The sequence below is a fragment of the Onychostruthus taczanowskii genome, unplaced genomic scaffold (assembly GCF_017590055.1).
Source record: "Onychostruthus taczanowskii isolate IOZ18803 unplaced genomic scaffold, ASM1759005v1 scaffold84, whole genome shotgun sequence".
NCBI lineage: Eukaryota > Metazoa > Chordata > Aves > Passeriformes > Passeridae > Onychostruthus > Onychostruthus taczanowskii.
Genome location: NW_024506332.1, coordinates 2,622,662 through 2,649,272, shown reverse-complemented (window position 1 = coordinate 2,649,272; position 26,611 = coordinate 2,622,662). Strand labels below are relative to the sequence as shown.

General features: G+C 50.0%; 1 protein-coding gene across 1 annotated transcript in view; it reads left to right on the top strand.

Annotated features, from left to right (window-relative positions):
• The first annotated feature begins 6 nt into the window (after positions 1-6).
• Positions 7-26,611, top strand: part of ZMAT4 (zinc finger matrin-type 4) — a 46,976-nt gene continuing 20,371 nt past the window's right edge. Inside the window, exons 1-3 of the mRNA XM_041424830.1 lie at positions 7-68; positions 14,838-14,939; positions 26,171-26,260. Coding sequence (XP_041280764.1) covers positions 14,838-14,939; positions 26,171-26,260 — 192 coding nt within the window. The 5' untranslated portion in view covers positions 7-68. The remainder of the gene's footprint in view (positions 69-14,837; positions 14,940-26,170; positions 26,261-26,611) is intronic.

Genomic DNA, 26,611 nt, shown 5'->3' with positions numbered 1-26,611 from the left:
GCCGCGCCCGAGGCACCGGCCCTGGAGGCGCTGCCCGTCGGCCGAGGAGGCACCGGCCCGACCCGAAGGTACCGGGCACCGGCCCGCCGGCCGGCGCGGGGGTGGTTGCGGGGATCTGTTGATGGGAGTTGGAGGAAAGTTTGCAGAGGAACCGGCGGCTGTTAATAGCGGTGGCGGTGCGGGCGGTGGCAGGCGGTCCGGTGCCGGCTGGGGCTGGCTGCCGGGGCGGTTCTGGCGATGCCAGCGCTGTTGCGGATGGAGCCGGGGTGCGGGTTCGACCCGTGAGGGAGCGGCGGCTCTGCCCCCGTGCCACCCCGCACCCCCGGCGGTGCCCGGCGCTCGCCCTGCCGGTGCTCCGGAGCCGCGCCGAGCCCTGGGGTGTTCTCCCGGCGGAGTTTTTGGGGAACGCTGCATCCACCTGTGTGTGAGGCGGCGGGCGGAGCAGCCAGGCCTCTGGGTGCAGGACCCTGGGCAAGCAGCCCCTGTGCTGCTGGGGTGCTGCTCCGCCGGGATGAGCTCTGGGCCCGGCGGGGAACGGGAGCTCCCGGGGCTGCTGGCGTGCGAGCGTGGATGTCTGCAGGCGCAGGAAAACAAGGCTGTTCCCTGCGTTGTTCGGGAAGTTCGGAGAACTTCCTGAGGCAGCAGGGCTTGGAGGGCAGAAGCGCGGTTGCAGGGAGGCCGCGGTCCCTGGGGACAGCGCTGGACCGGATCGCTGCGGGGGCTGCCTGGCCACACGTGTTGCTCTGGGGGCGTCCGGAGCTCAGAGCCCAGCCAGAGCTGTCCCTGGCACACAGCGAGCGAAATGACACCTGGGTCGGGCTGTGGGAAGGGTCTCTGGCAGCTGCCCCCCGAGCTGTCCGCGCTGCCAGGGGTTCGTGTGCCTCAGTGGGTGACACCGGGCTTGGGCAGTGCCCCCCTGGCTCCTGACACTGACCATGCTTGGGTGGCTGTCCTTGGGACGGCCACACGCTCCTTTTAACCTCCCGTGATGCTCAAGTGGCCTGAGCCTGTGGTATTTGGTGAAGAACAAGATTTGCGGAGCGTTGAGTTGGAAACCATCAGTTTGCGTTTTCTGCGTGAGGTTGTGCTGTTTGCACGTGCAGTCCCTGTGCAAAACACAACCACCGGCCCTGCAAGGGGAGAGGTGAGCAGGGGGATGCTCTTGGGCTGGGGGGCAGCTAAGAGAGGGGGATGCTGGGCAAAGGGGCTTCAGCTTTGGGTTCCTCTTCATTCCACAGGAAGGGGATGGTGACCTGGAGCGCTGCCTGACACTTGCTGCGCCGTGCTGTGGGGCAGGGAGTAGCAGGGACCTGATAAACAGTAAGAGGTGTTTTGCTAAAGGCTCTAGACAGTGACTCATCTGCTGTAGGAAGGGACAGGAAGGAGAGGCAGCACAGGAGCTTTCCAGAGTACAAATGGGTCTTTCCCCCTGCTTTTATCAGAAGCAGGAGGTTGGGAATCCTTTATTACTCTCAGAATAGTGTAGACCTGTAGGTTATAAACCTCCTGATGCAAGTGCCTCTGTACCAGCACCTGCCACCGGGTCACATCCTGGGGTGGGACAGTTTCAAGATTTGAGGTGATTTCCAGTCCTCACAATTGATTTTATCTGACCATTCTTAGTCACTTCTGAGTCTCTCCGAATAATTGATCCTAGTCTGTACATTGCACCATGGTTCTGCATGTGCCTGGCTGGCTGGGATGTTTCAGAAGTCATTTCCCTTGCCTCTGAGTTGCTCAGTCTTAACTTTTCTTCTTTGTCCAGCCTTCCTCCCTCGGGCTTTTCTGCCTTCTCCTGCAGTGCTGCTGCCTTTCACTTTCCCAGGTGTGCTGCACCCTGAGAGGCCTCCCCAGCTATTGGCAGCATTGCTGACTGCCCCCGCTTGAAAAGTGTCTGTATAAGGAATTGTTTTGCTGATATTTGCCTGGATTTGTTTTTATTTGCTGCTTCCAGTTTGCAGAGGAATTAATGCAGCCAGTTGGTCCTTGCTGACTGAGCACCTTGCTCACAGCTGGCTTCCTCTCTCTGGGGATTTATAGCTCCTGCACCACCTCTCCCTATTTGCTGGGGGTTTACCTGGGAATGCTGATGCCTGGTCTGCTCTGGTGGTGGATTTGTAATCCCTCCCTGCAGGGAGGGAGGGAAGATCCCCAAGCCCCACAACAGACAGCCCTCATGCCAGTGGTTAAGGGCAGACAGCAATAGTGGGGGTTTGCTGAGAATTATTCCTTTGCAAGAAGCAACTTTTGACCAAAAGTTGGCATATTTTTGAAACCTGTGAGTCTCTAATCATACCCTTCTCCGTTGCAAGGTGTTCTTTCATGATTAGGCAGGCTCTTCAAACCATCTTGGAGATGGCTGTGGGGTCCTGGGGCTGGTCCTTGCACTGCTGCCCTGGACACTTCTGGATTTCAGGTTCTCACTTTATCTGGGTTAAGCTCCCAAGGAAAGAGGTGTGACTTGAGATCCAGAACTGGTTTGAGAGATCAGAACTGGGCCAATTTCTAGGCCAGAATGGGGCTCTGGGTGTCCCAAGGGCAGATTTAGGCACAGAAGCAGTTGAAGGTCAAGGTTCCCACCTCCTTTCCTCTGCTGAACACAGAGGGAGTTATCTCCCTGACATCTGCTGGGCAGGTAGCAGGACATATGGCAGGACACAGCTTTATTGCTCCTTTCAAAGCATGAAAAACACTCCTTGCTGAGAAGTACTGGAGCTGTGAAATGCAGATGGGGCTGCCCCCAGGAATAGCAGCAGCCTCAGGGAATGGAGAGAAAGCTTTTCTTCATGCCCTGCCACCTCACCCTCTGAAGAGAGCGTTCACTGTGTGTGCATCCCCAGAGGAAGGTTTAGCAGCGCCAGGCTTTGCTGTAACCCTCAGGCACCGTGTGGGTGAGCCTGGATGGAGAAAAGGCTGCATGGGACAGTGCTTCCTTGCCTCCTCGCTGCAGTTCTCCTGTGATTTCCTGGATTCCTCCTTAGTGGAATCCTCCACATCCCCTGCCTCTGGGGTGTCGGGGAGGCACTCCAGGCAGTGTGCAGGTTTGGGGCACCCCTGGGTGCTGAGGGCTCCCTGTGCCCTGCCCAGGGCACCACTGGGACTGGTGCCCAAAGGCTGCCCTGCTCTGTCCTGCAGCAAGCTCGAGAGGTTTAGTTAAGGTATATAGAGGAGTACCTTTGTGAGTAGATTTAAAAAGTCAAGAGGTATTAAATACCTATTTTTCTGGGCTGTGGCTTGTATCAGAGCTGTGTGCAGGAAAACAAAGGGTTTTCTGGGGTGGCTTATGCTCTGCTGGCTCGTACACAAGAGCATTTGGGTCTTTGTGTTTCTGGTCACCTTGCAGCAGGCACAGGCAGTGGTTTCTGTTCTCCCTTTGCACCCTGTTCTGCTGACACCTGCATTTTCCTCGGCCAGGAGGTGTGAATGCTTTACCTGCCAGCACCTCCTGCTCCTGCAGAGCAGAAGATGGCTTTTTGCAGGGAACCAGGGGGGGGCTGTGCCACTCACTTCTTCCTTATTAACTAGAAAGGAATAAAGTTGCAGAGGGATCAGATTTTGAGAAAGACCCAGAGTTCCAAAATGCTCCCAGAGGATAGATCCCTAATTACTCTCTAATTGCATTAGAGTTTAATTTGTTGTTGTTTTTACTGTAACGTTCCCATTTTCCTCGACAGTTTGCTCTGTTTCATTAACTAGAAATGGCTGGAGATGAATATTTGCAATATCAAAACTTGCCTGTTGTGCAGTGCTTGACAGGTTTTAGGCCTTTATTGTGCTGTCAGGGGCCCGGGTGACTTTGCCAGCCCTGGCTGCTTGGGACTCAAACCTTGGATGCAGTGCTCACCCAATGGCAGAACTTTGCCTACACATGCAGGTTTGGTCCTGGGAGTTTTGGTGTCTGTCCTTCTTCCAGGAGACATAGGAAAAGCTGAGCTGAGCTGTCCCCAGAGCAGCTTACGGGCTCTTCAAAAGGCTTGTTTAATCCATTTCTCCTGAGCACAGCGGGGAGCGGGTCTGGATATGAATTTGGGAAGCTTCAAAAAGGGTTTGCAGGAGCTTCATTTAGAAAGCAATAGGGGAGAGGAATATTGCTGCTCTTAATTCTGAAGCAGAAATACATTTACTTTGCTTTGTTTAAGGAGAAATGGTGTAGAAGGTATAGTTGAGCATAGATCTGTTTTTTGCCAATGCATCTTTTTTTGGTGAAACAAATCCTGAAGGTGTGAGAGTATAAATAAACCTTTCCAGTTTATCATCCTTAGCACTTGAGGCCCTAGAGGTGTCACTTGTCTCCTGCTTTGATCTATTTGCTTATATGTCACATACATGTTATTTGTGTGTGTCACAGAGGGCACCTGAGCAAGGTTCCCCACTGCCCCTGAGCTGGGTGTGGTGGAGCTGCACCCACAGCTCTCAGAAGGTGACAGGAACCATGAGGAGATGTGGGGAACTGCGCTGGGAACTCAAAACTGCTCCTAAATTTGATCCAGCCACTTAAAAACAGTGGGTGGACCTGGTGGTGAAGTGAGACGTTGGTATTTAAAGCTGTCTTGGAGGATGCAGCCAGAGACATGACACCCAGCAGTGAGCTGTGAAGGTGAGACATGCTCTGGTTTCAAAATTCTCCGAGAAAATGGGAAAAGCTTGGAGTGCTGGATCCGCAGCACCTGGAGTGGCTTGTCAGAAACCCCCAGGAACGGGATGGAACTGAACACCCACAGCATCTGAAACCATAAATTAGTCAGTTAAAGCTGCTGTTGTGCAGAGTGCTGTGCAAGCCCCTCTATTATTTGACACACAATGAGCCCATGTGAGCTGATTGTGTTAGAGGCAGGAGCTGTTGTGGCCTGGGTGTGTGAGCAGGGTGCTCAGGCTGGCAGTTCCCCTGCTCTCAGCTGTGACCCTGGATCTCAGGACACTGAGGGTGCCTTCCACCTCCGAGCTTCAGTCTTGGCTTCAGTGCCAGCACGTGGCGGAGGGAAGCCAGAGTTTAGTTTGACTTAAAATGAAAACTAATTAATCAATTCTGTGTTTTCCATCCTACAGTGTCGCTAGTGAAAGCATCAAGATGATAACTGCGGATTCAACTGCTCATTTGGAAATACTGAGCAATTAGACAAGTTTATGACAATATTATTCCCTGCCACCAGAGATGATTCACAATACTACTAATTGGAGCAATAATTAATCTGTCTAATTTTCAAGCACGCAGCTGTAGTTCACGGTAGTCTGGCGGGGGCAGGAGTCACACAGAGTGTGGGGACCTGTTATTTTCTGTTTAATTATCAGAGGCCTTCAGTGCACTTTCAGCTTGTTGTGCCTTTTGAGGAGGTGCTGGGCTGCTCCCCTTGCCTGCTCCCACATCTGGGAACAGGGGAGTGAAGACAGAGGGATGTGGGGAGCCAGGTCATAGTGTTCTGCTCCCACAGTGGGTTAGACAGGACATTGCAAAGCAGCTGGGATGATTTTGGCATTGCAGAACATACAAGGAGCATTTTTGAGCCCTTTTTCCTCCTAGCCAGAGCGTAAGGCTGACAGTCACATGTACAGGATAACCTACAAACTCCACTTGGAAAACTGGTGGTGTATGAAGCACATCAACTTGTTTTAATGCCTGTCTGTTGCTTCTGAGTACCACAGGGGATGCCTGATAAATACTGTAGGAATTGGAGTCCCCAGACTATGCAGGGAAAGGGAGACCTTTCCAAACCTATGAGTCAGAGCTGGTCTCTGAAAGGAGCAGCCAGTGCCCAGCTCCAGCCCCTCTGCAGTGGCAGTTTAATTTCTCACCAAAATAAAACAATTTGCATTTCTGGGGACCCTTTGGCACACGGGGCTGGAGCACTGCAGTGGGCATTGATGAAGCATTTCTCATTGCTCATCTGTTGGTAAGGGACAGAAGGGTGGTTTTTTCCAGAGGGGAAAATGAAACATGAGTTATCTGAGTGGCTTGCTGAGATGCTCCCAAGCCCAAAGAAGACAGGTCTGACATAAAACTTAAAAGTCCAGCATGCTTCTGCTTAGTGTGGCTGAGAGTGGGAGATGCTCCTGCCTCTTAGAAGAAAGCAAATGCAAACAAAAGGAGAGGTTTGTTTTTTTTCTTTTTTAAAATCAAAGATGGGCAAAGATAAAGAAAGTGCTGTAGGAAGGATGTAAATGTTTTGTGTTTTACTTAAGATAAAGCTCCTTGTTTGCTGGTGCTCACAAAGCTAATTGACAGATTACATGATAATAAGAAGGAGTTTAATGAAATCTGCCGATACCCTTTAGAGGATGTGCAATTTGGATGTGCAGTTTAATGAGGCCAGAGGTTTAGCTGCTCTGTGCTTACTGGGGGACTGGAAACATTTGCATTGCTGCTATCTTGTTTCTAAATCATTCCATTGACGACAAGAAGCTCTGCTGTAGCAGGGAGCTGTGGCCGAAGGGAGCAGAGTCCATCACTCATCGCAGGCAGGGAGGGTTCCTGGCCGGAGTTTCTCGGCTGCCTTGGTGGCACCCGAGCTCCTGTAAATCCTCAGCAGGTGGCAGTCGGTGAGTCATCTCTGGCTGGCAGCACAGGGTGGGAGAGGAGCCATCCCAGGGAGCAGAGAGGAGCTCAGCCCACCTGCTCCACCGCGGCTGAGAACTCATGGATAACCTGGAGCACCTCTGCTCTCTCTAACCTGGGTAACATCTGGGCAGGGAGCATTTAGTGCTGTCAGCAGTGACACTAAACCGATCTGGGGTTAGTGCTGCTGAGCCTGATTCTGGTTTTGGGAAGAGGTGCTTTAGCTTAGCCAGCCAGGCGAGCATGCAGGCTTTTATCAGGGATCCAGAATTAAAATAATCCCCTATCAGCGATGGACAGATTTGTTCTCTGGAGGCTTCTTCTAAGTCTGTTGCCACCTTACATGGCTTTTCCTCTTGGGTTTCTGAGCTGAAGCTGATGGGGACTGACAAGCCCTGATTATGCAAAGTACCAGAGGCAACGGGCTGCCGGCATGGGATTCAGCTTGCCTTGCTTCCTGCCATTTTCCATGTTATTAGGGAGCCACTGGGAAAAAGTAGGTCCTGCTTATCCCAAAATGAGCGTGTGGCCCTGGCAGAGGCGGCAGGGCAGGGCAGGAGCCCTGGCTGTGCACAGGGCCTGGCCGGGCAGCAGTGACCCGGGTACCGGGGTGCCCCAGCCTGGCTGCGCCCACGCTCAGCCAGTGCCGAGACTATTTCTGTGTCTTTTAGTGAGAAACCACCGTTTCCATGGCAACCCTGAGCATCACATGGTAACCCTGGCTCTGGCGTGTGAGCCCGCACGGCACCGCTGTGCCCCGACGCCTGGCAGGGTCCCTGGGGAGCCCGGACCCCCAGCAGCCCTGGGGGCACCGAGAGCTGCCAAAAACACGCCCTGGTGCTGGGATGGGAGGAAGAGTGGAGGGGAGAGCACCGGGATGTGGAGGTGGCAGGGTTTCAGGCCAGGCTGTGCTGGACCAGGCATCCTCCCCAGCTGGGCTTAGTCAAGGGGAGCCTCTTCCTGCCGTGGCTGGGACCTGGATCCAGGTTCCTCTTTTGCTGGGCATCCTAATGTGAGCGAGTCCCTCCCCTCTGCCTCTGACTCCAGCTGCCCCTCTGTCTCGAGTGTAGTCTCTGTGAAGCCTGCATAGGTCTGTTTTAATGCTTATTTCAGGAGGTTTCTGGGCTGTCCCCACTGCTAAGGGTTGAGCTGTGCCAACCCTTAGCAGTGAGTGGCAGAGCCCCGTCCTTGAAGTGTGCAGGACACAGAGTCGATACCCTGCAGCACAAAATCTGATTGCTCTCCCTTGAGTTCCTGCAAACTGTATTAAATCAGTCACAATATATCAATCTCTTTTTTTTTTAATGTATTTTTATTCAAATCAGCACATGTTTGCAATTAAACCCTGCTACGTGATGTAGTGTGAATAATTAGATAAAATTCATGTGCTTAATGGGATACTTGCATTTGTAGGGAAGGAACAATGCTACTCACAGAATTGCAGCGTGGTGGCTCCCTCTAAACTTGGCAGTGGCCTTCCCTCATGTCCCCTGAGGCACTTTGGGGCATGGAGGGCTTGTCTCCACTGCACAGCCAGATCTGTCCTTTGCTCTCTGCTCCTGTGTGCCTGTAATTTCCGTTGCTTGCCTTTTCTTCCCGCTTCAAACAGGCAGGAGGTCACAAAGTCACCAGCTGGATTTTTGTGCCACGCATAAGCTCAGGTGTCCTGCTTCTGCTCCCCCCATCAGGTGGGTGCTGTGCTGCCCAGCCTGGTGCAGGTGAGGGCTGCAGAGGCACACCTGGAGACGTGGCCCTGCTTGTTGTTCTGCCTGGAGGGTATTGCCTGTCTCTCCTGGCTTCCCTCTGCCACAGAACACTGCTTCTCCTGATGTGTTCATCAGGCTGTTTGTCTGCTCGGTTCAGTTTATATAAATGGGACCTTGATGATTAAGTGAGGAGATGGGAACATCTGGCAGCTTTCCCCCTAGCCCAGAGCTCATGAGTCTTGGGAATTCAGTGAGACATCCCTGGCAATTTCCTCCCCACAGTGGCATGAAAGCTGAGGCTCTTTTCAAAAACACCACCTCTGTCAACTGAGAGGGCACTGTTGTTGTGTGACTGTACCTTTCTTAGTCCTGGCAAACACAGAATGCCTGGTTTGGGTTAGAAAAGACTTTAAAAATCACCTTGTTCCAATTCCCAGAAAATTGCCAGGTTTCTCCAAGCCCATCCAGGCTGGCTCCCTTGGGCACTTCTATCAAGAAGTCAACCCCAGCAAATGAGCAACTTAAGTGCTTACACTGGGGGAGATGGTGTGAAATGAGGCATTTGGGGTGCTGAGGCTGAGCCTCGACTGCACTGAGGCTGTGTCTCCCCCGTGTTGCTCTCCACAACCTCTCCTCTCCGTGCTGACACATGCAGCAGCCACGTGCAGGATCTCTCCTGCTCCCCAGCTCGTGCCACACACAATCTCGTTCTGATTTTCAAGGCTCCAATAAAGCGTGTCCAAATGCATCAGAGGCTCAGTGCAGAACTGAAGCAAATTGACTCTGTAGAGGATTTAGGGAATGGAGGGAGCTGGGATAAACCCCAAACCAAACAAGAACTGCAGGGAAGGTGAGGCGTGGTAGAGACAGCAGATGTTCAGCACAGGTGGAGGGACGTGGAACATCTTTGCTTTGGCAGGAGAATGGCAAAAACTGAAAATAGCACACACATCCTCTGGAGATGTGGCTTGTGAGGAGCTCTTTGTGGGTAGGGACACACTACCATGACCTCAGGGACACAGGATTATCTGGGCTCTGTTCCATTGCCCTGCTCCTCCTCTCTGGGACTGTGGAGGGACAGCAAGGAAATTCAGCTGCTGGTACAGGCTGAGGCTGCAGATCCCATGGCTGTGAATTTGGGCTCTTGCCCCCAGCTCAGGGTGGGCTGCAGAGTGCTGTCATCACCATGGGATGGGCTCTCCTGTCCTGTCCTGTCTGTGGCTGCCAGGGAGAGCAGAACTGGCCCGGGCTGCCCCATCCCAGCCCTTTTCCTGGCTGCTGTGACCTCCAGACCCAGAGTGTCTCCAGGCAATGAAAGCAGGAGGAGAACTGCACTCATGGAACAGGCTCAGCCATTGTCTTGTCGTGCTGGGAAATCAGGCACTTCAAAAGGCAGTTTTGCTTTTCTTCAGATGCCTCAGATGTAAGTGCAGTGACAGAGTTGCTCAAAGCACATTAATTATTAGTAAAGGCTTTTTTTCTTTTTATTGCAAGACAAATTAAACAACAGACAAAAACAGGAGGTGTTACACGAGATGTTAATCCATGGGAGAGTGACAGCAGCAAAAGCCACAAATAATTCATAACATGAAAATCAGGACATTTAATTTTTGGCTTGTTGTTTTCATTTGGCATTCTTGCACATGCTCAGTTGCTGCTTCTCTTGTGCTCTGGTGTGGAGATTTTGGAGACTGTTAATTTTGGAAAAAGTGATTGTAGGCCTTCAAGAGTAAATCAGATAAGAGACCACATTTTTCTTCTCTCCTCTTGACTGAAAAAAACCAAGTTGCTGCACCCTGTGTTTCCTATGACACTCCTTGTCCTCGATTGGACAATAGAAAAAATGAATGTGTGCAGGAATTCCAGGGCACTTCCACCACTCTCCTGTGTGACAGGGACACAGCACGTGAGCCCACCTGGAGGGATTCAGCTGGTGCAAAGCACTCCCTTAGAAAGGAATTTGGCTTTGCATAAGTCTCTGATGTCAGTTGGGGGTTGCCATCCTCTAAAATTTAGTGCAGCTTAGTTAGCACCTTTCTGGACATCGCCAAAACCTGGCGTCGGTCTGATGGCATTGATTTTTCATTGAGCTGTTACAGCCACTGAAACTGCTGAGAAGAATTGCAACCATATGGCACAAGGCACTGCAGACCTGTCTCCTGTGACACGCTGAGCCATTCCTGGAGGTGCTGAGCTGACATGTGCTGGATCTGGAGCAGGGAGGGGACTTGGCACTGGAGTGTGGCACAGGAGGCCGTAACAAACCCCACTGAAGGGCACGAGGTGATTGTCATTTTTGGGAGAGGCCCCTCATGTCCCCACCTGAGGAGGAGGACACCAGGAGTTTCAGATATTTACACCTCACTGTGCACACTGAGAGCTTCTGCTCAGCATGACAGCTTGTGTCCCTGAACCCCACGTCAGTTCTTCAATTCTCAGCAAGAAAAGTCTCTGGGAGCGTTCAGGGACATGTCCCACCCTGCTCAGCACCTGTGGCTGCCCTTGAATGTCCCTCAGAGCCGAGGACATGCTCGTGGCAGGGAAACTCCTCCCTTCCCTGCTGCATTTTGACAGATGGGCTGTGAGGTGAGATCAGCTGAGGGCTGGTCAGTCCTGGAGTAGTTAGGCATGTGTGGGCAGAGAGAGAGAGTCACAGTGGTATTAAGTGATTAGAAATACATAAATATTAATTGCTTATGAACTCCCTTTATCACACTTGCAGGCAGAAGAAGTTAATAAATCACAGCTCGGATTAACCCACAGCAGGGTAATGACAAGTGCATCTGAGACGAGACAGAAATGGCAAAGGGAGCTTTTCTGGAGAGGGGGAAGTGCTGGTTTTAGGCTGGGCACCCACAGCACAAAGCTGTGTTCTTTTTCAGGGTTTCATTTCTCTTGCTGCAGAAGGGAGCCCTTGCAGCTCTGCAGAGAAGCCTTCACCCAGCCTTGCTGTGGCATCTCTGCACCACCCTTTGCAGGCAGCAGACGTTTGGTTCTTGCACGTAACAGGGTTCCTGGGCAGATCCCCGGGGAAATTCCAGCCCTGGGGTCTGTGCAGGACCAGCTGCTGCCACCCTGGGCACGGTGGCAGTTTAAAACCTTTGTGGTGGAGAGGGGGATTCATCTCACTGCATGTCCATGCAGCTCATGCATTCATTTCACTGTGTTAGCTGGGCATTCTTTGGTGGCTGCTGAGGAGGGGAAGAGACTTTTGCTCCTCTGTTGCATTTCTGTGGGAGAGGTAATTGTCTGTTTTCTCAAGTCAGTGACTGGTGCTTGAATTTGAACTTGTTCTGAAGCTGTCTTGGTTTCAGTGGCAACTTTGCAAGGGTGATTGCTATTAATGGGTGCTGGTAGTGGATTGCTTGTGTGGAAATCTTCCTTGCTAAGGTGAATCCATTATTTTTTGTTAAAATTTAATTTTGTCTAGAGCAGTTATTGTTACCAGAGCTTTCTAATTATTTTAAGTAGCCAAGCTTACGTATGCTTGAATCCTCATAGCAGTTTAGCCTAATGTATTCATGCAAAAGCATGAAGGAGGTATTGCTTCCATTTGTTCTTTTGTTCTTCCTAATCCCCATCCCTCTCTGCTCTGCCTTGCTGTACTTTTCATCACCATAAAAAAGCAATGCCTGGAAAAAGCAACAGTGAAACCCTCTGCCAGAATCCCAGGTGTGAGGACACCCAGTGACATTTCTGTGCCTGGCCAAGGGGACCCTGCCATCCTGGAGGCTTTGGCAGTCCTGGGCTTGCTGTGCTTCCTGGGGGCACAGGGAGTTTTTGGGTGAGCAGGAGCTGCTGCTGCTCACCTGTGCATCCAAGCAAAGAGAGCTGGTCCTGGCCTGCCCTGGCAGAGAAGGGTCCCCCCATCCTTCGAGCAGTGGTTCCATGGGAGTGTGGCACTTTGGAGACAGCCCTGGGATCCCAGGAGCTGCTTGGGGAGGCCAAAGCAAGGCAGAATTGTAAATCAAAGGCGACTCCAACGAGGGCAGAGAGAATGATGTATCTGACTCTATCATCAGAAGGTTAATGAATTTACTTTATTATACTACACTATATACATTGGATCTAAACTGAACCTGCCACACATTCAGTTTGCTCACAACTGCACAGGGCTGCACTCATTTCTCTGATTTTCTCGTGACTGTGCTGTGACAGTCCAGCACACACACACTTTATTGGCCCTGATAGGCCAAGGAAACAAAACATCCTCACTTTGGATAAACAATCTCTATATTCCATTTTACTTTGGCACAGCACAGGTACAGTAAGTGATAAGAATTGTGTTTTCCCTTTCTCTGATGTTTAGAGAATGCGAAACCCAGAAATATTATTGGGAAGAATTGTGCCTTGCTCTTCCCTGTGAAGAGAACGTGGCAACAAGGTGGTGCCAGGCTGTGCTCTGCAGAGAGAGGGGTGAGGCAGCCGGGAGCTGTGCCTCACTGAGGTGCTCAAGCCATGCCAGGGTGGGGAAGGTACACCAGGATTTGGGAGCAGGGCAGGAGAGTGGGAGCTTCTGTCACATGTGACTGTGCTCTGGGTTATGTGATGGTCTCCCTCCAGAGAGACTTTTATTAGGTAACTCAAATATTTACACGTGAGTCGTGGTGCACAGCAGTCACATCATCAGCAGAACCACTGTGTTCTCCTGGTGCTGAACCTGTGATAGCGAGGGGAACACATCCCACACCTGTATCAGAACTTGCTGCTGAGAGAAAATGTATGAGATCCAGTTCTGGATAAGCCTGCTCAGCCCCTGCTGCTATAAAGGAGGACAGATGATTCCATTTGAGAAAAATAGACTTTGGTTCTGTTATCAGAGCACAGAATGCTGAACTAACGCTGAGAAGCTTTTGATTTACTCTGATTTTTGCAATGAGGGTTTGTACTAGCATTGCAGGCTGCATGCAAATGAAGGTGGTGTTACCTGTCTCTGGCTTGGTTGCTGGATTGAGGTTTAATGAGATTCTTCGGTTTGCTTTGTGTTGATCCGTTGGAGTTAAGTGAGATTTCTTCCTCCCACTTTGTATTGCCTTTGATGCAATTTTGCAACACTTCTTGTATTCCTAAAAGGGTCTTTTGGTGTCTTTGAAAGTTTCTCAATACAACATCTCTCTGGACAGAGTAAATGAGGATTAAAACTAGGCAGATAGCAAGAGAAAACAAGCAAATGTCTTTGCAGAATCAAACAAAGAGCAAGCACAGCAGCAGAGGAGCTCTGAGATGAGTGTTTTTGTCTGGTAAACCAGAACACCTGAGCAAACCTTTTCCTGGAACTCAGGGCGGGCTGGTCTCTCCAGGCTGGCACTCTCTGGTGTCAGCTCATCTGCTTGTTTTCATAAAATATGCAGGGACCCCAATAACCGTGGGATGGCAGGACACTGGGGGCTTGGAAAAGCCACCTCCAGCTCCGCTGCACAGCCTGGAGCGACCGGCCCTTCTGCACCTGACTTTGTCTGCTAATGAGATCTCATCGCCTCTTCATTTCCATGTGATTTTTCTTCCCAGTCAGTGGAATAAGCTCTATAAAACCTGTGTTATCAGTCTTCATTATACTCAGCTTTGTTATGATTGTGAATTAATAGATTTTATCTTGGCATTAATGAGAAGGCACCAGCCTCTCTTTTCCCTCTTACTTTGCATAGAGGGTGGTTTTAAATATTCTCTCTGTGTAGCTGCTTCTGTTGCTTTCTGGCTCTGCTTGGGCTCAGTCTGTTTTAAGCCTGAACCTTCCTGATACACCCCTTGATTGTGACTTCAGATCTGTATACCTGCAGTGGCACAAGGAGGAGGCTATGAACAGAGGAGCAATGTGTTCCTGTGAATCAGAGCACTCAGCAAGCTGGTTTTAAAGGTGCAAATGTCCTCGTAGAAAGTTCTGGGGAACACATAAATATTTAAACAGCTGCTGGAGAACGGCACAGCCCAGTAAATCATCGAAACAATTCTCTTCCACATCTAAATTGAGAAGTACAACAGAGTGCTCTTCCAGTTAAAACCACCTTCCTCCAGGTTGTGATGCTGTTTGCCCTCTCTATAAAAGTCTTTATAAGCTCTTTTATTGTTGTATAACAAATGGTCCAGCGTGTTTTGAGCCATGAGCGATCTCTGTCAGAGCTGGTTCTGTGCGTGGTGTTCCTAGGTAGGGAAGGTGATGAAGAGCAGCCATTCCCAAGTAGCTCAGCTGTGGATGTCAGGGCAGGACAGCCAAGCTGTGGAACCTGTGCTCTGTGTGTGGCATTCAGATTCTTGGGCACACCTGGCCCTCGTGTCCCACTGCTCCTGCTGCAGCAGTGAAGGGACCACGCTGGGACAGCTGCCCAGAGTGAGGAATGAGCACTTGACACAGGCTGTTGGTGCATAAACCTGGGGACTCTGAATGGGAGTGATTGGGGATGTGGGGAGACTGTCTGTGTGTCACATTTACACCTGCATAACATTGCTTCCACTCCCTCATGCTGACAAGAACTGCTTGGCTCAAGTGTTGCCTTGCCCTTGGCTCTACAGGAGCCTTGTCAGACACATCTGCCTGTTTCCTGTAACTGATTCTGCTTCTTGTCTCTTCTCTCTGTCATGCACAGATGAAATCCTCTGACATCGACCAAGAATTGTTCACTGAAAGTTACTGCAAGGTGTGCAGTGCTCAGCTGATCTCCGAGTCCCAGCGCGTGGCCCACTACGAGGTAGGATGCTCTTGGTCTCTCACTCCACCTTTGCTGTTCTGCTTGGCAGACTCAGCATTTGAAAAACTGTTTTTACTGGTTTTACACTCACTCTGTCAGTGATGTCACTGCAGCGGTGTCTGCTGCCTGTCTGGCTTTTTCTTCTGTTTTTGCCAAGTCAGCCTGCAATTTGATCAGGACTGAAGGGAGCACAGTTAGCAAGGAGAGCAATTAAGAGTGCAGCAAAACAAGCTCAGGTTGTATTAAATGTGCTGCGCTGTGGTTTGGTGAGTAGGAATCTCTGATTGTGCAGAGAACAGATTAGAATTTGTGAATGTATTTAGGCACTTAAGAAGCAGTGAGCAATGAATAATTAGAAAGGATGGATTATTAGAGACATGTTAGAACAGCAATTAACAGCACTGCATATCTTCAAAACAAACTTAAAGGCATTCCTATTAAACAAGGAGGAAATTATGGAGGGATATGATGCTGTAAAATCCTTCAGGGAAGGAAACCCACTGCCTGGGTGTTTATCCTGCCAGGGTGTAGATCCTGCCAGGGTTGAGGGACTTTTGGTGTTCACCTGCTGGGAGAATAGAGATTGTCAGGTTCAAATGCAGAGGAGGTGCAGGATCACTGGGTGGTGGCTGTGCACGAGGGACCATCCTCCCCTGGGAGCATGTGAGATGCTCCAGCCTGTCCTGGAGGACTCCAGAAGTGATGCATGTCTGCATTATCTATAAAACATAGATTGTATATAGAGAATAAACTACCACTCTGCATATCCATCATATGTAATATAGAGATAATACAGGATAATATGGAATAATTTGGCTTGATTTTGGTGGTCTTGGAGGTCTTCTCCAACCTAAACAGTTCTGTGATTCTGTGTGATGAGCCAGGGGATGAGGGACTTCTGCACTCAGGGGAGGTGTGCTTTGCCTCTGGTTTTGGTTACGTGGAGACTCCCGGTGCCTGCAGAGTTCCAACAGACACAGAGTTTGTGCACAGGGACCTGGAAGATGAAGTTACCCCAAGCGTTTGCTTGACTCGAGTGTTTTGCAGTTGATATACGAGTTAGATAATTGTTTGGCCAGTGGAGAATGTGCAGGAAGCTTAATGTACACGATCTGAGGATGCTGTGCTGCATTAATTAACAATGGGAACAAGAATGTACGTTTGCTTGTAGGGCACTTTACATGTCTGTTTTGGTGAATTTCTTAGGAGCTCCTCTGTAACTGCTCCTCTGGCTGCCCTCTGTGTGCAGCAGAGATCCCTGGCAGCTCTTAGAAGTTGAAGGCTGCAGTTTTAGGGACATCTTCCAGATCTTGATACTGGGCACCGTGGATGCCAAATTTTGCCTGCAGGAGGCAGGAGCATTGCTGCAGAAACAGGAGCAGCGCCTGGTGAGCCACGGGGTGCTCAGCCAATCTCATCTCCTCTGCGCCTGTCATTGGAGGTATGAGCTGAATCATTAATTCATAGCAGATGTTTTTGAAATGTGGAAAACAACACTGTTTTCTCTTGTATATTTTAGTGCGAGGTGTTGTGCTCGTTTGTCATCCGCTGTGAAATCCCAGCAGACGCTGTGGATGTTTGGCACAATAATGTCATTCCCAAGCCTTGCTGGTGGGTTGCATAACACAGAGCAGAGGCTTGGAGTGAGTGAGCTGTAAAGACTAGTTAGGATCACCTCTGGTGGCCCAGAGGCTGGGAGTGCCTCTGCCCTGTGGCTGTGTCACTTTGCTGCTCTCAGTGTCCCTTTGGGACGTCTGTTCTGGTCACCAGTCCCGAGTGTGATGCTCATTCTCTTGGTAACCTTCTGGCACCCTGGTGCCCAGAGCCCACAGGCACGTGAGAGGCTGAAAACCTGCCCTGGGGTTTTCCAGGGAGGTGGAGTTGGGGGCTCCATCCTGCCTGAGACTGGCAGCCCTTGCTGCAGGCCATTAGTTAATAGCAGGAGTGTAAAATTCACTGTTTCTTTCTAATTATAAAGTAGCCGGTCACAATTTTCACACCTTTTTTTTCTTCTTACTTTTAGAAAGTGCTGTGTAGTTAAAAACTGATTATTTTCATAGGGGAAATATCAACTTCAGAAGACTGAATTTTCTGCAAATCCATTTCCAGGAGCCCTGGGGTGGTCACCCTGGGTACCCGTGGGTGCTGAGGACCCTTGGTGGTGGTGCAGCCGGGGGTGCTGGGTGCCAGGGCTCTGTCTGGGTTTGTTTTGGTCAGCAGCACCCTTATCCTTCCTGAGCCAGCCTGGAGAGAAAGGGAATTGATCCACTGCCTCACTAGCGCAGTCAAGTGAGCTCTGCAGCCCTTGTGCCAGGGACTGGAATCTTGGCTCTCTGTGCATGCAAAATAAGACATTTCTCTGTAAGAAAATAGAGGGAAGCAGCCTATGAAAGGGGGACGTTTTTATCTTGCCAAACAGGAATAGTCAGTTCCAATCACTGTCTCATCTCCTTCTCCAAATCACCAACCAATAACTTTTCTTCTGTGCTATTTTGGCAGAAAAAAAAAAAAAAGACTTTATGTCAGTCACGCAGTATTAAGTGATATTATTTCCAAGGGCAAGTGTAGTGGAAAAATGACAAAAGGATCAGAGTGTTTGCAGCACTTTGTGCTTCCAGCTTGACATACAGCAAATACTGCCTTTATTACATGTGCTTCATGCAACTGTGTTTCTGGCTTTGTCTGATGTGTCTGATGCACCCTGGCTCTCCTTCCCATGCTGCTGAAAGTGCCAGGTCCTGCCCTCGTCTCGAGGGTTCACCCCAGGACAGAGCTGAGCCTTGGGGTGGTGACTGAGTTCCAAAATGAGGATAAGCCTTCAGGGCTGAGCATCTCCAGGGGCTGCTGCTGGGCAGCACTCACAGCTGTGAGTGGGGCATGAGGTCAATCTTACTGGCTGGGGTCGATGCCCAAAAGAGTGTGCATTTGCATATTTTAATTCTTCAAGCAAATTGCTGTCTTAATTTGTCCCCTGAAGTACCAGAAAAGTCTCTTCCCACTTCTGTTTCTGGAATAAAGCAGCCAAGTACAGATGCCTGAGACAATCCCTGGGTGGCACTCGCTGTGCCATGCCATGCCAAGCATCCCTGAGCTACCCTGGCTCCCTTTCCTCCTTGGGAGGAACAAAAGGGAACAGGGTGGCTGTTTGGGGAAGAATCCATGTGATGCAGGTGATGGCTGCTGTGTGGGGCAGGAGGTGGCCAGACACAGTTTAGGGAGGGTATTTCACACCTGAGGGTATTTCACACCTTGTGTTCCACTGTGGTCCAAGGGGTGGCAATGTGCTGTGCTTGCTGCAATGCCAGTGAAAGTCTGTGCTGCAGAAATGAGTTTTTTTCTTTTCTGTATCTCTGCATCTTTCCTTCCTCTGGAGCCGGAAGCCTCTTTGGAGCTGGATTCCCTCTGGATTACCTGTAATTTAACACTTCCTTCCAGCTCTGTCTTTGAGAGAGGTTGTATTAATCACTTTGGTGAGCTGCTCTGTAAATGAAAAAGCTAAAACAAGGAGAGCTAAGATTTCTTAGCTCTGAGTCCTCATCTCTATGTAGAAGTGTTCACTGCCATTAGGAAGATGTTACCATTTATTTTCATGTTTCCCCTTGAAAATCCTGCAGGAAAATTACCATTTATTTTCGTGTTTCCCCTTGAAAATCCTGCAGGAAAATTACCTCATATACAAAGTTGCTCTCAGATTTCACCCTGAGCTGCACATTCATCACCACATTTGCTCCTCAAGCTGCTGTAATGCTCTTCTCCATTTCCTCCATAATCTTTATTGCTTCAGGTGTTCAGAGAGTGCTTTATTTTTCCATTTAAAATGAAGGAAGATGCCAGGTCTGAAGGAAGAGCAGCCCAGGAGGGGCCCGTGCAAGTGTCAGCTCACCTTATGGGATGTGGGGATGCTGCTGGAATGCTTGTGGTGGAGCAGCAGGGGAGGGCAGAGGCAAACTGTATTAAAATTCAAATGCAGAAGAAACTGGGGAGAACAAATCAAGTGCCATGCCCTTTGGCTCCTCTCGGGAGCTGTGTGCTGTGGAATTTCTCACTCTGTCTCCGGAGCGGTATCGACAGCCTCATCAGTGCTCCTTGTCTGCACGGGCTGGAGTGGTGCTGGGGTTAATCTGCTTCCAGTTGGGCTGTCCTTGGCTGGAAACATGTGAAGCGATGGCTTGTCTGAAGGAATAATAAACATTGTTTACTATTGGCACATTGGTGCCTTAAGGATCGAGATGTGTGTGCTCAGAAAGGCAACCCTGTGTCTGAAATATTAATGTGCTGCAAGAGCACGTACTCTATTTAACAGAATAAATGCTATACTAGAAAGCAAGGAGCTGGAATGTTATGTTTCTACTCCCAGCTCCCTGTGTGAGATGCTGCAAGCATTTCCAGGATGGAGGAGTGGGAAGGATGTGCTTTAGCTGAAGGTAAAGGCTGCACAGGGCTGTTGTGTGCCAGGTTCTGCTGATGTCAGTGATCAGGGAAGGGAATGTGACATTTGCTGGCCGTGATCTCTGTCGTATGTTCTGCCACTGTTGCTGCTCACCTGCCGTGTTGTCCCGCTTTGGTGGCAGTGACATGGAAATCCTCCAGAGGATGAAGGAGGAGGGGACACTCTACTGCCATTGTCCTTCCCCACCGCTGCTGGAATCTGCTCTGCTGTGGTGATCACGGGTTTTTGTGGCTGCTCAGACATTACTGTTATCCTGAAGATTGTGCTGGTGCTGGATAGAAGAACCTTGGCTTGAGGAGAAAAAGCTAAAGAGGGCATATTTGTGTTGCAGAGATGACAAAGGTGCTGCTCTTCGTTTTGTGTGTACAGGCAGGCCTGCCACGGATATTCCCTGGCATTTTATATTGTGGTAACTGCCCCAGTTAAAATATGGTGAGGAAAATGTGGCCACCCATTGTGTATGAGGGAGATAGGTGAGTGCCAGGCTTTTAGGGCACAAGGCTCATACTTCTCTCTGCACACAGGGCAGCAGCAGCTGCTGCATCACGGTGGGAGCCAGTGGAGATGGGATGGGACTTTACAAGGCTCTATGTTACTGCTTTGTTGTCAACATTAATGGCTGACCATTATTTTTAATGCACTCCCAGTGTCAAAATCTATTGCTAAACAGCAGCAACAGCGGAGAAGATGAAGCCCTGTGCACAGCTTCCTTCCCAGGTACCTCTGCACAGAGGCCTATTGCTGTCTAAAAATAGCTGAAGTTAAAAGGTCCTTCAGAGCAGCAGTAAAACACACTGGGAAAATGGGACCCTAGGGTTAGCAGTAGCAGAGAGGCATAAGGGATGTGACATTAAAGCTACATGGAATGAAAGCAAAGAAAGGTTGCACTGGCTCACCCTGGCCAGTGTCCCTGGGAGACGAGTTCCTGCAGCTCTTGCCCTTCCGCAGCATTCCTCGCTGATCCTGCTGCACGGGAGGGCACCTCTCTGTTCCAGGTATATCCTGCCCGCCTTCAGTGTTCAAACTCGCAGCCCATGTTTGGATTGGGGTTCTGGGTGTTTGGCAGCAGCCTGCAGCTCTGGTGTGTGTTGTGACAGACCCGCCCCCGTGCGCTCGGGGCTGTCGGGCGCTCGGCGGTGACTGGCACCGGCGCGCTGCTGCTGCGGGGATGCTCGCACAAACCGGGAGTGGGGATGCGGTGGGAGCATTGCATCCTGCTGCTGCTGTGGGGCTGCTGCTGGGCTCGCCCATGTGCGCAGCAGTGTTTGTGTTAACTCTTCTGTTGCCTGCTGGTACTGGGGTGGGGGGCTGTACCCGCGGTGAAGCCCACCCACGCCTCGAACATCAGTCCCCAAGAGCGTGGCCCAGGATGAGGGACCTGAGCTGCAGGTGAGCAGCAAGAATTTAGCTTCTTCAGAAGTTCCCAGCCTGCTCGCTCTGTCCCTGCATCCCCTTTCCCTTGGCATGTTTACAGAATCCTAGAAGGGGTTGGGTTGGAAGGGACCTTTAAGGGTCTAGTCCAACCTCTACCAAGAGCTTCAGCTCAATCAGGTGTAAAAATCCCGTAATACCAACAGATTATATGCATGGTTGCGTTAGTGTAGGTATAAGGTAAGATCCACCTGCAGAAGGAATGTGAGAGGGTGATGTAAGAAGGGACTGCCGGCGGGTTTAGGGAGGAGCAGGTGCCTGTGGTGCCCCAGGTGTGGGGGACAGGTGTTGGGTGGCAGCACCGTGAGAGCCAGGTGCTGAGCCCGGCTGCTCCTGCCGTGCTGCTCTGGCAGCAGCCTCTAAGGAGACTTATTTCCTCTCCACAGGGTACCCAGCAGTGTGTTGGACAAGAGATACTTTGACTACAGTCAAAACCAATATAGGAATCAGTAAAGTTAAAGATCACAGCAGAAATGGTGATTCCTGAGACAGGAAATTCATGCTCAGGATCCCCACTTGGAGTCAGCCTGGCCATCCAGGTGGAATGGTAGAAGGAATAAGCAGATATAAGGAAGTGGAGCTAGTGATTGCTTGGCTGAATAGATCCTCAGTAGTTGCCTTAATGTGTAAACAAATCAATGTCCGCACGAGTAATGTGCCTCTCTTTGCTTTGGAGCAGCCAGTTTGATGGGGGTGCAAATTCAGCTGAGCACTTGGGAATTACAGACACATTTCTGTGTGCCCAGGAAGACAAAAGCATGAGTAGACACTTTTTAAAAAATTAACTCATGGAGGAAAAAGGGGAAGTTGATAGAAATGACCATAAATTATAAATGAGGCTTTTCAAAAATTACAAAGGGAAAAAAAGGACATTGGAATCCAGCAGTGTCTGGAATAACAGCCGGGGAGTTCAGCTCTGCAGCGAACCACAGGGATCTTGACAATGTTTGTTGTGTGGGTAGTAGAGGCAGAAAAGGGAAGGCATTTGCTGAAAATACTTCTCCTGTCTATTTAAAAAATGCAGAGGATGTTGTTATATCATAGAGGAAGAAATAGATTGGTTCCATTCCAGTAAAAATTTGGAAGGTTGTTAGGCAGCGATTACAAATTCCAGGATGATGTAGTTTAGGTCAGCAGGTCCAGGAATTCACAAGTGGGTGCTTGAAGTGTGCTGGCCACGTGCTGTGTGCACTGTCACTGCTGACCCTGTGGGCGTGGGAAAGGGGAGGAAATTTCCAGGAGGAAGCAAGCACAGGGCCAGGCATGGCAGTGCCAGGGGTCCCGTGCGGGCAGCCGGAGCTGTCTGCCTTGGCACAGCTCCTGGGCACAGCATCTGGGGAAAGGGGCTGCAGGACCATGGAACTGGGCTTCTGCACAAGGTTTGGACAACTGGGCCAGCCAAAATAACTTTGTCTCTTTTGATGAGATTACGAGTAGTGCCAATACAGATAATAAAATCGGTGTAATCATGTGACCGCGTGTTGCGTGGCAATTTAATTAAGAAACTGCCAGCACACAAAAAAATCAACACAGTGTACACTAAAAGGATTAAAACCCGACCAGTGGGCCCTCTGAAAAAGAATTTAATACAGACTAAGAGAAGCTGCAGCCATTTGGGCTGCCACGGTTCCTTCCTTCATCTCACACCTGTGTCTGTGCTTGGTGCTCCTCAGTGGGGGGGTCCTTGGCCTTTGGCTGGAGAAGGGGTCACAGACAAGGAGGAGCAGGAGAGGAAAGCTAAACTGCCCAAAACCATAAAGCTGCCAGCAGAAGGATTGATGAAGGGATATATGGGGAATAGGGAAATGAGATTATGTGCTAGCACAGCCTGAGGGAAGCTGCAGAGATAGTTGATTTGAGCCTGATGACAGGAGACAGAAAGAGGGCCCTCGCAAGCAAAGTGTTTCAGACTGCTGGATCAGCTTGAATCATGGTGTAAAGTGGGAGCAGTTCTGGGGCCATGGTGGGGTCTGAGATCCTCAGCTGGTGGGGGAGCTCCTGTGGTAGTTTCTGGGGTCCCCGTCGAAGGAAGGAAATGGATGAATCTGACTCCATGTTCTTAGAAGGCTAATTTATTATTCTATTCTATTCTATTCTATTCTATTCTATTCTATTCTATTCTATTCTATTCGATTCTATTCTATAATGCTATACTAAACTATACTAAAGAATAGAGAAAGGATACAGACAGAAGGCTACAAAGAAAGATAATGAAAACTTGTGACTCCTTCCAGGGTCCCAACACAGCCTGGCTGTGATTGGACATTAAGTCAAAACATTTCACATGAAACCAATCAAACATGCACCTGTGGGTAAACAGTCTCCAAACCACAATCCAAAGCAGCAAAACACAGGAGAAGCAAATCAGATAATTATTGTTTTCCTTTTTCTCTGATGCTTCTCAGCTTCCCAGGAGAAAATCCTGGCGAAGGGGTTTTTCCAGAAAATATGACAGTGACAGGCTCCTCTCCCGGACCCTGGGCAAGCACAGAAGGAAGAGCTGTGTGTGTCTGTGTAGCCTGGCGACCCCTGGGCTGTAATGCCTCAGCCTGCAGCTTCTGGCTGTGAAGGGAGATGGGTCAGTCCTCCCCAGAGCTGCTGGTCCATCACAGAGGAGGGATGAGAAGCTCCTGCATCAAACAGGGATCAGGGCTGAGCGTCCCAAACCGACCCCGCAGGGACCTCGCTGCCTGCTCCAGGCACAGCGTGCTGCAAAACACAATTTATGCAAAATCAAATTGCATTTCATAGCACAATTTAGCTCTGATCTGCCCTTTTATGTTTTAGGGTTGAATTGCCAGAACTTCGTTGTCTCTGCCACGATCTTCTGTACCAGAGTAGATTTGATAGAGACAGAAATGATCCATTTATTTACTTTTATTGATGAGCCTTAAAGTAGCAAATGAGCTTGCAATGCAGAACTCTGCAGCAGCTGTGTGAAAACAGACTCTGAGCTCCCTGCATAGTCAGGGCTGGTTTTCCAGCCTGCAGTATTAAACCAGACTTAGTGCCTTTAAAAGCTGGTGTCCCCACTAGAGACAGGAAAGTGAGAATGCCTTTGGTGTAACACTTTGTACAGCTACAAAAGAAATATTCACGGGCACAGAAACACCCTTATTGCACCCAAAATGAGGTTGTGGTGGCTGTTGGAGCACAAGGCAGCCTGCTCATTCCGCACTGTGGATTTACAGATGTGGCCAGGTTTTGTCTTTCCTGCAGCTTGTGGATGCGGTGAGATGGGTCAAAATGGGAGCTGGAGGTGCCCTAATCCCAGTTCATCCCAGTTTTCTGGCTCCTGTTTGTGGTTCTTCCTTTGGCCCCCCCGTGTGTGTGGCACTTGCCCTCCTGGTGCCTTGAAAGCTGCAGGTTTTCAGCAGGGAGAGGATAACCCGCAGTGCTGTTTGCCAGCAGCATGCTAAGAATAATCACTGTGCTCCTGCCGTGCTCCTGCTGGCGTGTTGGGATGATAAATACACATGTAAATGTAGAAAATGCCAGAGATAAAATGGATGACAAATGGGCTGTGCTTCCTCTGCTCTGCAGAGGGAAGGAGATGCTCACCACATACACGCGGAGGCCAGGGATGATTTTAAGCTCCACTTTTATGATCATAAGATAATAAGGTTGCATAAGGAGCTGTGTGGTTTTAAATTATGCCAAACATAAGTCATTTCTTTACCTTGGCTTTCACAAATCCAAAGAAAGGTGAGAGGTGATTTACAGAAGGCTGAAGCTTTGCTGTCTTTCAACTCTGACATCTGGGCACCATTTATGGTCCAGCTGAGTGCCACGGAGCAGAACCGTAAAAATGATTCCTCTTAACATCTTTGCAGCTTACACACACCCAGCAACCCCTCCCAAATGTTTTGCCCTCTAAAAAAGAGCAGGCTGGGGCTCTGTGTGTGTGGGCATCGTGACGTGCTGGATGAAGCCAACCGAGGGAAGAGCCTCGTGACTCCGGGGAGGATGACTCGAGGGAGGCTGACTGCTCTGCGGGGCGTCAGGCAAGAAATTAAACTGAAAAACTCTGGCCACGTTGCCTTTCCAGCGTGTTTGCCTGGCCCTGTGTGGTGCAAGGCAAGCATCGCTTCAGGCAGGAAGCTGGGAGTGCAGCCAAGCACCAGGAGTGGCGTTGCACCTCTGTCCTGTGCATTTCAAACATCTATTTTGTCATTTTCTAATTGCGCAGTCGCCGTCTGGCTTGCTCGTCTGATAGCTGGAGCTTTGGGGTTTCCTGCGCTTCTCTCTGACCATGGAAGGTCACATTTGCTAAATGCAGCAGGAAGACAAGCTGGGGACAGATATTTGACATTATTTGTCTTGACTGATTTGCTCCGTGGAAAAAATTATTGCACAGTCACATTTCTGCATGCGAATACAAATATAGCTCCCTGCAAATTTAGCTCCAAGTTTATACCACAGGAAAAAGAATGTTCCAGAACATGCTAATGGTAATTTAATATTTTTAAATTGCAGCTCTGTGATGTGAAATGATAACGTTACGATGCTGTTGTTCTCTGGGGCAGTTGGAAAGGGTGATTCAAAGGAAACATTTGCATGGTAACAGCTCCCCGTGTGTCTGCTGCCCATATGCTGGGTGCAGTTATTTTGTGGCTGCAGGCTTTTCCCCCCTGCATCTGGTCGCAGACAAGACCTGATGTAAGTCAGGCTTTTGAAGGTTTATGTCTGTGCTCCTGCTGTAGAAGCTTTAAAATCTTCCTGTAAGTCTTGCCAGTGCCAAGGATTTGCTTTGGCTGCTGCTGCTGGGGTCACCAGGGGATCTCCTGTCTCTTCTGACCCTCACCTGCCCGTGAGCTCCAGCTGTGCCCAAAGGCAGTGTGAAACCTGCTCGTGTCTCCCTCATGGGAGATTTTTTGCCCCTCTAATGTTTTATCATTCTAGAAGCATAGGAGCTGTGGATTTGGTCTGTGTGTGTGCCTCTGACACTGCAGGATGCTGTTGTGTCTCTGGCTGAAGCTCAGTATCCCATCTTTCAATCTGCCCCCCCATGGAAATGGTCTGGTACAAATGCTTTCCTTCCCTGGCTGTCTGGTCCCTCTGTGTCTTGGAGGGCCTGAAGGCAGCAGGACTTGGAGAGGGGCCAGGGTGGGCCATTTCTTCTGCTAATGGCAGGTTTCATCCCACAGCTCATTTCAGCTGGGTGCAGAGCTCTGTGAAAATCCTGAGAAGTGCAAATGCTCCTCACCTGGATCCCTCTGCCTTTTCTCCTCCAGTGGTGGATATGTGTGCCAGGGGGGCTGTGAAATCTGGCTGTGCCTTGGTGTAGTGAGCCCAGCAACAGAGCCTCTCCCTGCTTGTAACTTCAGTTTCTTTTCTTTTTGCATTCCAGAGTCGGAAGCATGCCAGCAAAGTCCGTCTCTACTACATGCTGCACCCCGTCGATGGAGGCTGCCCGGCCAAAAAGCTCCGCTCAGAAAACGTGGGTACAATCCCAGTCTCTTGTTTATTCAGCTGCTTTGTGCATCACTGACTCTGGGCTACATCATTCTCTCCCTTACACAGATGATCAGGTGCCCAGAGGTAACATTTGGATTAGCTGAAACGCAAAGCTACTGGAAATAATTTCCAATAAACTACACAAGAATTACGATGCGCATCAGCAACAGTAATTGCGTTTTTAGTTATTTAAATGTTCTTTCATAGGAAAAAAATATGCTGCTAGCAAGTACTCAGGGCTTGCTCCCTTTCAGTGAGTGGTGGGTCTGCTGGTGAGCAGCTGGGGCAGGTGATGGGGCAATGCCTGTGGGAGGCTCGTGCCTCCAGGCATGGG